Source organism: Rhododendron vialii, chromosome 5a, assembly GCF_030253575.1.
Source record: "Rhododendron vialii isolate Sample 1 chromosome 5a, ASM3025357v1".
Taxonomy (NCBI): domain Eukaryota; kingdom Viridiplantae; phylum Streptophyta; class Magnoliopsida; order Ericales; family Ericaceae; genus Rhododendron; species Rhododendron vialii.
This window is the reverse complement of record NC_080561.1, coordinates 27,673,615-27,683,563: the sequence shown is the minus strand read 5'-3', so window position 1 is coordinate 27,683,563 and position 9,949 is coordinate 27,673,615. Positions and strand designations below refer to the sequence as shown.

Genomic DNA, 9,949 nt, shown 5'->3' with positions numbered 1-9,949 from the left:
ACATCATCTGTTCTATGGACCATTAGAGGCAATTTTATTAAATTAGCAAATAGCCTCACCTTCTTGCCAGAGACGGCACTGCGGCGGACACCATCCTCCTCTTTGTGGCGACCAAGAAACTGGAAATGGTAAAACAATGAAGTCACTGGAATATAAGTTGAATAATGAGAATCTGAAAATTTTGATCAAAATGCAGAAGCAAACCTTTGAAAGCTGAACAGGACTGCTACTTCTCTCATCCTGCTGCTTCTATATATGGCTCCATTGACAAACAATACCGAGCCAGAAACATCATCCAGGCAAGTTAATGAAACGCCCGGTTAACATGTTACATACCCCAGCTCCAATTTCGAAGAGCCATCCCATAGAAAGGCAGAAAGTATCATAAGCACCTCATACATGGAAGGTTAACATGTGATGAAACTACATATTGTATTAACATACTATTAAGACTATTAACATATATACGAAGAAGCCAAGCTAAACGATGATGGCAAGTTGCAAAAAATAACCAAATAACAGAAACAAATTCCCCCAGAGCATCAAATAAGTTCCCTTGGAAAGGAACCAAACCCTCCCCCGCTCTCTCCCTCTCTCCTTATTGATGACAAAATAAGGTTAACAGATCCCTTCAGAAAACTACATATGCTACACGAGATTAACAAGAATGAACTAAGCAATATCTTCATACTGTACTTTTGAATAAATTCACTCATCCTTTCCCCCCTTTTCATATCACAATATGTCTATAAGTTATCTATCCGGAGAGAGAGAGAGAGAGAGAGAGAGAGAGAGAGAGAGAGAGAGAAGAAACAAGTACAGTTAGAAGTTCCCTTTCCATTTAACTACAAAACCTGCCAGCAACTAAGCCAACTACACGCCAAAACATAAAATACCTTCGAATCTCAATAGAGTGCAATCAAATTAAGCACACCATACACTCAAGAAATGGGACACTACGGATAAAGTGTTGAGTGCAGAGATTAGTGGTCTACCTCTTTAATTTTATGCTTATTACGTTTGTGCCGATGACTCTTCCCTTTGTCCTTTTCCTTGCTCTGAAAGGCAAAGGCAGAAATGTAACTTAATGGCCAACAGAAATATAAACAAGTGGAAAAGAAGCGGAAGAACCACCTTTTTAGGTCTATCATTTTGTTTGCGCCTCTTTGTCGGATTAGAAGCTTCATTCTCACTGTCTGAAGAGCTGTCAGATCTACATCAATTTATCCAAATGAAAATGGTCATCATCATTAAGCAACTGAACCCTATTTTTCTCAATTTTACACTATATAATGCAAAGAACTCGGATAAACATCCAGGAATTGATCTTTCCACAGCTTCTCTTTGTCGAGAATTCAGAAACAGCCAAGCAGGTATAGCTGCAGATTGAGCAATCTCCTAATTTTGGACTCCATACTCAATTAGTGAATACTATTACTGCAGAACATTCAGCAAAGCAATTTTATGAATGGAATACCACTATTCTGGAGACAGTGAGGTACAACCTAAAGTTTAGTAACATCATAGCTGTTAATATTGAGCGATGGGCTAATAACCAAAATTCATGTAACAATTGAGCTCCTTCAAAAATACTTCTTGCTCTATCTTAAGAAAGACAAAGCACCTCCAAATGTAATTACAAAATGAGGAGATATCTAAGCTTGGCTGCTCCCAAGTCATTAAGCAACAAGGTATTTCTGTTTTCTTATAACCCACAAGATTTCAAGGTTTTAAAACCTAGGATAACTGTGTGGTATTAGAAGATTAAGATGTGACATAAAACATCGGTAGAGCATTGAAAGACAAGGCAGGAGATATCTAAAAGCTTAGCTAAGCCATCCTGGCCTACAAGTTTCTTTTATAGAGAGCAGTTACAACACTTTGTTCTAGATGCAGTGAGCTGCTACCACGCCATACAAAAATCTATTCAACAGGGATTCAGGATCATGAAATTTTGGTAAGGCCCATTTGACACAACCTTAGTTTTTCCATCCAGAATATACTCTCTTTTTTTCATTTTTCTTTTTTCTTTTTTTTTTTTGGGACAAACGGAAATTTATATACTCTTTTTCTTCTTTTTTTTCCTCGAGAGCAATTGCAGCGTAGTTCAGTTAACTAAGCTCGAAATTCAAAATATGAGCTACAGCATAATATAGTGAAACTATGAAATATTTCCAAGCTTGACAAGCCAGTCATCTCGGCACCGATTTTAACATGAATCTTCGGAAAGCACTTTTCCAACCAACAGACATAGCTTCCAGCTATTCTACTGCTAGTACAACCCCTCTTATTAAAGACAAGTCACCATTCCCATTTGGCTGTTCTAAATTTCTGATCAGAGACGCCCACGAGAACTAGACCTCTACTACCATTACTAAAATCAACCCAACCTCAGCTAGGGAAGCCCCAAAATGTTAGGCTGGCTGCTGGGACCAGGCTTGAAGAATCTCCGTACGAACTCAGCTATAGCATTGATTGGCTGCACCGATGCAGCAGTATTGACAACCATTAAAGGAACCAGGACATGAACAAAAACAAGAGGATCGCTAAAATACAAAGAATTTCCAAAAGATCCAAGCTTAGAAATATGAAAACAACAGATGTTCAGGTTTAAAATATGCACAACTCCAGGCATTGGTAAATTGACATAGAGCCAAACAAATAAAGGCTTGGATTTAGCAATGTCACAGGATCTTCTTACTTGGGGAAAAATATTCCGTCATTGAAAAAGAAGAAGAGGAATTCGATGAAGAAGAATCTCGAAGAAGAAGAAGAAGAGGAAGAATTTTGAAGAAGAAGAAGAAGGCTAACAATTTTAGAAGGAGATGCAGTCAAAATCTAATCAAGTAGTAAATAGCATGCGCGAAAATGGTCAACTTCAGTACAAAAGACATCAATAAACCCGATGCCAGTAAAACAAGACACCCTATTCCACATGCAACCCCAAAGCCAAAACAATAGGAGCCCATATAGATCCTCACTTCAGAGAACAGGACACTACTCACAATACAAAATTGGTCAATAGAACAATGTCAATCCTGGAAACTCAATTGTCTAACCAGCTAAAAAACCTGCTCTCAATCTTATGAAGTACGTCCTCAATCCCTTTGAATGTTTACGATTTCTATGAGCCCCAATACTCTACATTACACAAAGGGGACTTCCCACATCTTGTTGTCGTTTCCTACTTTATCAACTATGGAGATCCCTGATATCCAAACCTTGTTTGGACTCCATAACACTAGCCACCTTCCCTGCCCCATATCCACAACCCTATACATGATATCAAAGAACTTGAAAACTGTTTCACCTCCCAATCAGGAAACCTCTCCGATTCGGCACAACTTTATTTTCCCAAATTCAAAAGCAATCCAAGAATCGAGCACGAGATAAAAATGTGACCACGAAAACAAAGCACGCGTTCTTGGTCTTGCCCTCACGTATTTCATCATCTACCTTGTTGAACAAATCTTTACTTGCATTGTTATTATGAGTCAAATGGCACGGTTGATAACCAATGAAAACAGAAAAGAGAGAAATTGTTAGACAAACTCACAAAAGGCTGGTTATTTCCCCTTGACTCGTAGTACAAGTCAGAGAACTAACCAAATCCATAACCATTCGCGGTTATCACAGCAATCAAGTGACAACCTTGCTACAAAAACAATAGAGATCCATATCCTTCATTGAGTAGCTAATTTATCTCCATAAGCCCACAATTGATATCCGTATCATGATGGGTCGTGACGAATCATGAAAATGCAACAATCCAACAGAATGTCCATCTATGTGAGTAAAGGAAGAGAAATTAAGGGTGGAAAGGACAAGTAATGTGTGTAGAAGGGAATGTGTCCATCCCTTTTAGGGAATGTCTGTCTATGTGAGTAAAGCAAAAATTGGAGCAATTTCAGTGAATACTGTCACTTTCTTCGGTTTTATATTATTTTGTTGCATCTTAACAGTTAACACCCTTTTGGGTACATATAACTCACCTAACCATGAAATACTATTTGACAACTAATCACATACGTACGTGGTGCTAGTTTCAAAACCCATTAAAAGAAAAACTCCCGCAACTGAAAGCACTTCGAATTTTAACTCACGAAACATCCGCCAATTTTCAATTGCCCGTTCTGCCCCATGACTGACTATTGCGAGGAAAATCCAGACCCCAAGCTTCAAACCCTTTCTATCAGAGCCCGCCCTAAGCAAAAGCAGGGACAGCCTCTCAAAAAAAAAATTCAAATTTTAAGTGCCACCCCTATTTTGGTACCCTTTACAATAGTCTAGCAGGAAAAAAAAAAAGGCCTAATTTTTAATTTTCACTTTAGGCCTCTGAAAAGTCAGAGCTGGCTCTGCTTTCTTTGAAGTACTTTTGCCTAAATTAGTCAGACAAGAGCGCACAATAGACCAGCATCTGATATTAGATCTAGATCGTCAAGTTAAGCAGATAAATTTGACACGGAAACCCTAGATTCAAATAAGGTTAATAATTACAACATAGGCATAAGCTGATTTAGAGTGATTACACAATATTATGATATATATATATATATATATAGAGAGAGAGAGAGAGAGAGAGATGTACTCGTGGGAGGAAGAAGAATCGGAAGAGTGACGCCTACGACGGCGTTTGGCGTGGGAGCGGCTGGTCTTGCGGAGTTTTCGGGAGTCTCTGTCTTTGTTGTCTCGGCGGCGGCGGCGGCGACTGAGACGGATGTCTCTGCCGGAGGAAGACGACGAGACGTCGGAGGACGAAGAGGACGAGGAAGATGACGAGGCGGCCATGGGAGAGAGAGAAAGGGACCAAAGACGAGGTCAGTGGCGGACTAGGGGTTATAACCGTGCGGTGAGTCTTGAGACCCGATATTAGTGCTGGGTCTCTGTTAGTTGCGGGACCTAAAAGTCACCTAATTTGTGTCCGCGTGCATGATAAAGCGAGCGTGAAAGTATTTTAAAACACATCTCATCGTACTGAAATTCACAAGATTGATGATTGGAAGTATGAGTGAAGTGCGGAGATTGAGAACGCGAGCGCGAGACATTTTAAAGAACTATATGACTAATTAACTCTGTGATTTTATTTGAGGCAGAAATAGATTTTTATATCTCCAAGTTTTCTATACACTCAATAGGGCTTGTTTGGTCAAAATCAATTTGGTATTACTATAGCCTATGTATTTTATGTTTTGTTAATTTTTAGTAATTTTTATTAAATTCGGGTCAAATTTTGTCATTTAATCGTTCATCTAAACGAAAGAAATATAAAATATAAAAAAAATTATGACCAAAACCCCTCAATAAATTTACTAAAAAATGAAAAAAAATTCAAACAACACAACTTTTTCACTATCTTTAGTGTCTGTAGACTATTTTCAACTTCGATTCATAATGTTACACATTTTTTATTTGTCTGGTAGCCCTAATGACTAATCCTAGAATTTTTGGTAACAAAGCTACACAAAAAATTCGGAAACATCAATAAAACACATCGTATAATCGCGATTACTCTTCAAAGAATGGGCGTTAGACCTCGGCCCAAACAGGGCACTGTTCATTGCGGTTCGGCCTAATAGCCTTCTCAAATGATTTGGACCCGTCTGATGGTTCAGCCCATCATCTCTTATTCGGCCCTCCACAGTCAGGCATCCCCACCAAAACTGAGAAAGACTAGGAGAATTAAGAGTCATTGTGCCGCGCTCCCGGAGCATCACGTTGTTTACGTGTTACTCCCAACTATTTACAAAACGAAAAATTTAATGGTAGAGATATTAGCGACCCACATTGTGTGGTGGCGATATTTTATTTGTAAGGAGCACTGTCTGACAAGTGACAATGTCACGTGGTACTCCGGGAGTACCCAATAATCAGGTGAGAATTAGCTATCAAACATACTTGAAGAATTGATCATACATAAAGCTTGGATCAGCATCAAGCTTCTTCTTCTTCTCTTTTCCCCCCAATTTAGGGATTCTGGATGCAGTTTTGGACACCATCTCAATTAAATGCCAATACCTCCTTTAATTAGGGGAAAAATTGAAATAGACCCATTCATATTTCATAACACCAGGGGAGTGGCCTGACTTCACCTATTATGTGGTTGCGATTCAATCGGCATTTGTCAATGTTGTTTTCCCGCCTTCATCATAGGATGAGAGAGAGAGAGAGAGAGAGAGAGAGAGAGAGAGAGAGAGAGAGAGAGAGAGAGAGAGAGAGAGAAAGAGAGAGAGAGAGAGTGCGATATATTGTCTTGCCGCATCCTGTGTGGATACAAATAGGAGGTGAGAAAAAGGGGCGAAATCCATTGATCCGGTAGGCAAATACTCCATCAAGCCACTGGACTCTAGGAGCTGTCTCAGTTAGTACAAACTTGTGCTATAAAGATGAGCCAAAAAAATATTTCAGTTGTGACAAAGTATAATCCAACTGCATAGTAGTATTTTGAAAGTGAGGGGTAGAAGCTTAATTAGGAAGTATTCATGATCGAAAGGATTATTAAATTCTCGAGTAATGGCATGCGGTTTTTTTTTCCTTTTTTGGCTCAGCAAAATGGTATAGAATTGGATGACCGGCTATAGTAACCTTCCTTGGGCGTGCTACAAAGACTCCATACAAGCGGTGAGCCCTCTGAGTGACCAATCACACGGTTGGGCTTTGCAGGAGGCTTACGATTCCAATATTGGACCTCTTAACCACCCAAACCACTTGGGAATAAGCCCTTTTTTTTTTTTTTTTGATATGCGGGAATAAGCCATTTACTACTAGGCTTCTTCTACTTATCGGCAAAATAGATTTTATTAATCTTTGAAAAGGGTTACAAAGATTAAACGGAACACCGGCATACCGTAGTGATATGTATATGTTGGTTTTACCATTGACACAATGGATGCATACATGACTACACGTGAACTGCACTGTGGCATGGAATCATGAATTCTAGAAGACATGATTATATATAGAGGAGATATATATAGTGGACATTTAATTGCATTTTTTGCTCATGTTCATTGATATTGAGAAAATTGCATGGTATTTACAGCTGTGATTATAACACCTTTATTTTGACAAGAAAAGGGATTTATTCAAAAAAGGAAGAAAGAATCAAACAAATCAAAATACAATTTGCTAGCCTAATACATTCTTTGCTGTTGACTCCCTGAGTTTTTTGGCCTATGGCCATATTCTTCATCTTCATGGATTTCTCAACTCTTTACAACGACCTTGTTTTTTCAACAACAGAACCACCCATAATATTTAGAAATAGGTAGACAAAATTATTCCCCCAAGACAAAAAAAAAAAAATCAGATCGGCCTAAGAAAACAACGCAAATATGCTTTTCTTTTTGCTTTTCTTTTTGAGTGGCACGATCGGGCTAGGAGCCGGGGCAGCTGTTTGTGACACCGGCGATAGGAGTACTGGGGTTGGAAGAGCCGCGACTGTTTGTGGCACCGGTGGTACGACTGGGGCTGGGCTAGGAGAAGCTGTGCTTACGGGTGGTAAGGCTATGTGATCTGAATGATGATGATGATTATGATGCGTTTTCTTGTCATCATCTTCTTTTTTGGCTTCATAATCTGACTTGTTACGATATGTTTTCTTCTCCGAGCTGTCAGCTTCTTTCTCCGACTCTATAGCCTTAGGAGTGTCTGGTGGTGGTGGGAAAATAAGGCCAGGAGTGTAGGGCACCCCTGTCGCAGGAACCCATGTACTCCCCAGTATGAAGTGGTCGGCTGTGAAGTGCTCTACCCGGGCTTTTGTGAGTTCCTTCACACCTTTCCATTGAGTACGGTTCAACGTAGAAGCAGCTGGGCCTCTGTTGTTGTACTCGGTATAGAAGCAAGTGTCAAGGGCGAAGGTTCCGTTCCAGGGCAACCATCCATCTGGCTGGATCAAATCATCGATGTACGACTCCATGATGATTGTTCTTGAATGTTCTTTCCACGGCCGCCCAAGGTACGATTTTAGTGTGTTCCTAACAGGGTAGTACTCTGGATCTGCTGTGATGGTGCAGTTTTGGAGGACAATGCCTGTCGGCTGTCGGCTTTCCTTCCTTCCTTGTGCCGTGACAATGTTTGCCTGGTTGTCCAGGGGTTTTCGGACGATAAAGGTACAACCTTGGAACACAGAAGCGCTGTCACCAAAAACGAAATCAATAGTTCCGGAAATGACACAGTCACGGTAGAATTGACGATAGGTGTGCGCATAGAGCGTGTCTTGGTAGGCATCCATGTGGCAGTTGTAGAAGACTGACATGTCGGCTCCAACGCGCAGTGCAACGGCTTGGTGCTTGTCTGGACCGGCAGAGTTCTCAAACCCAATGTCCTTGGCAATGAAATAGTCTCCAAGAACAGCTGCATTAATGTACAGAAACAAGTTTATTTTGTGCAGATAATATATGCCATCACAAGAAAGAATGAAAACTTTTCATGAAAACAAGCGAAAACGCTTCTTTATGTTTCTTAACAAAAACCATAATAATTTGTGGAAATGGAAACAATCGTTCACAGAAAAATAGAAACTCGAAAACACCAGCAGACAAATCCAATGAAACGGTAAGCACATACCGACGGTTGCAGTATGGAAGGTGGATGTTCCGTCGATGAAGTTCAACTTGCCGGTGATCCTCGTCTTGGTTGGACCATCACCTACAACCATCAGATGTGTCATTGTTCGATTAAACTGCACTTTCTCTTCATAAACACCTGCCTTGATATACAGCACAAATGTCTTGTCGCTATTTTCGGGGATATCCTTCAAGGCTTCATTAATGGTCTTGTACTTCCCGGTCCCATCCTTGGCGACAATGAGGTCGGGTTTGATCTTCTTCGATTTTTTTGCAAGGAGTTTCCTCGTTCCTGCACTGATCCAACGGGGGAACCCGCCATGCCTCACAACGTGCAACTCATTGGAGAGGAGGCGGCGGCTGTTGAATCCTTGGATGTTCAATTGCGAGAGCGCGTTAGAGATCTCTGCCACCATGGCAAGGCCATTGCTTGTCAATTGCATGGCTGTTTGCAAGTACCCCTTCATTTTCTCTCCAGCATCACCTGTTGCGAAAAAAAAAGAAGAAAAGAATATGAAATTTTTTGAAGTTAACTTGCCATATAGCCCTTGATCGGGCAGAATAGTGAAGAAAAAAGATTCATGTAGCCGAATGGAAATAGTTGAGGCATAAGGCTCAGTTTGGTTTGGAATTGGATTCATCAGTACCCGTTGTGTTCTCAAATCCATCCAAGCAAGTTTCTTGGTATGTCATGGCACCACTTAGCCAAATCTTCAAATCGGCAAGCACTTCATCAAAACTGCTACCATCGATCTGTTTGATGTCATCGAAAGACCTCCCGAGATCAACTACTGCGGATTCAGCCAAATCCCGGCAATTTGCAAGCGCTTCCTTGGTCCTCGGATCGTTGGAAAGCTCTTGCAACAAACTCGAGTTCTGCGCAGCCTCCTGAATCTTCTCCTTCGCCACTTGGAACGCAGCCCTGATGAGTTCTCTCGGATCGGTCGTGTTTCCAGCCGAAGACGCGGTTAGGCTGTCAACGCAGACCTCCTTGTAATCGGTGGGCTCGCAAATGTTCTGGATGGCTTTGACAGAGGTGACCACCTCTTGGCGATTTGCGGTGCTTTGGTCACTGGTGTTTTGGCTGACTCCAATGGTCACAGCGACCACCATCGCCACCAATATTAAAGAGGAGATGCTAATAACGGTCAGTCTCCTTTTGCCGTCTCCCATTTTCGATCAAAAAGGTTGTTTCGATCAAAAAGGTTGTTTCTAATGTTGCCCGGAGCAAAAACTATTTCGAAAAGATTTTGTTTTTGGTGACCGGAAAAAGAAAAAAAAACAACAGTTTGATGCTTAAGAGGAGGGTCCGGGAAGACGTAAAACCGTCCCCTCTAATATTTGAAAGCCCCTTCAGTATGGGCTGCAGATATCCGAGGAAGAGA

The 9,949-nt window shown here is 40.9% G+C and overlaps 2 protein-coding genes across 2 annotated transcripts in view; both read right to left on the bottom strand.

Moving 5' to 3' along the window:
- LOC131326678 (uncharacterized) overlaps positions 1-4,922 on the bottom strand; it is a 5,411-nt gene extending 489 nt beyond the window's left edge. The window contains exons 1-5 of the mRNA XM_058359535.1: positions 4,589-4,922; positions 1,135-1,213; positions 996-1,058; positions 205-249; positions 60-119 (exon numbers count right to left, since the gene is read on the bottom strand). Of these exons, the coding sequence (XP_058215518.1) occupies positions 60-119; positions 205-249; positions 996-1,058; positions 1,135-1,213; positions 4,589-4,788 (447 nt within the window). The 5' untranslated portion in view covers positions 4,789-4,922. The remainder of the gene's footprint in view (positions 1-59; positions 120-204; positions 250-995; positions 1,059-1,134; positions 1,214-4,588) is intronic.
- A 2,047-nt stretch (positions 4,923-6,969) lies between these two features.
- On the bottom strand, positions 6,970-9,756 carry LOC131325589 (probable pectinesterase/pectinesterase inhibitor 21). The gene is made up of 3 exons (XM_058357917.1): positions 9,212-9,756; positions 8,566-9,048; positions 6,970-8,352 (listed from the first exon to the last, which is right to left on the bottom strand). The coding sequence occupies exons 1-3, from the start codon at positions 9,735-9,737 to the stop codon at positions 7,313-7,315; spliced, it is 2,049 nt and encodes a 682-aa protein (XP_058213900.1). The 5' UTR covers positions 9,738-9,756; the 3' UTR covers positions 6,970-7,312.
- Positions 9,757-9,949: the final 193 nt, after the last annotated feature.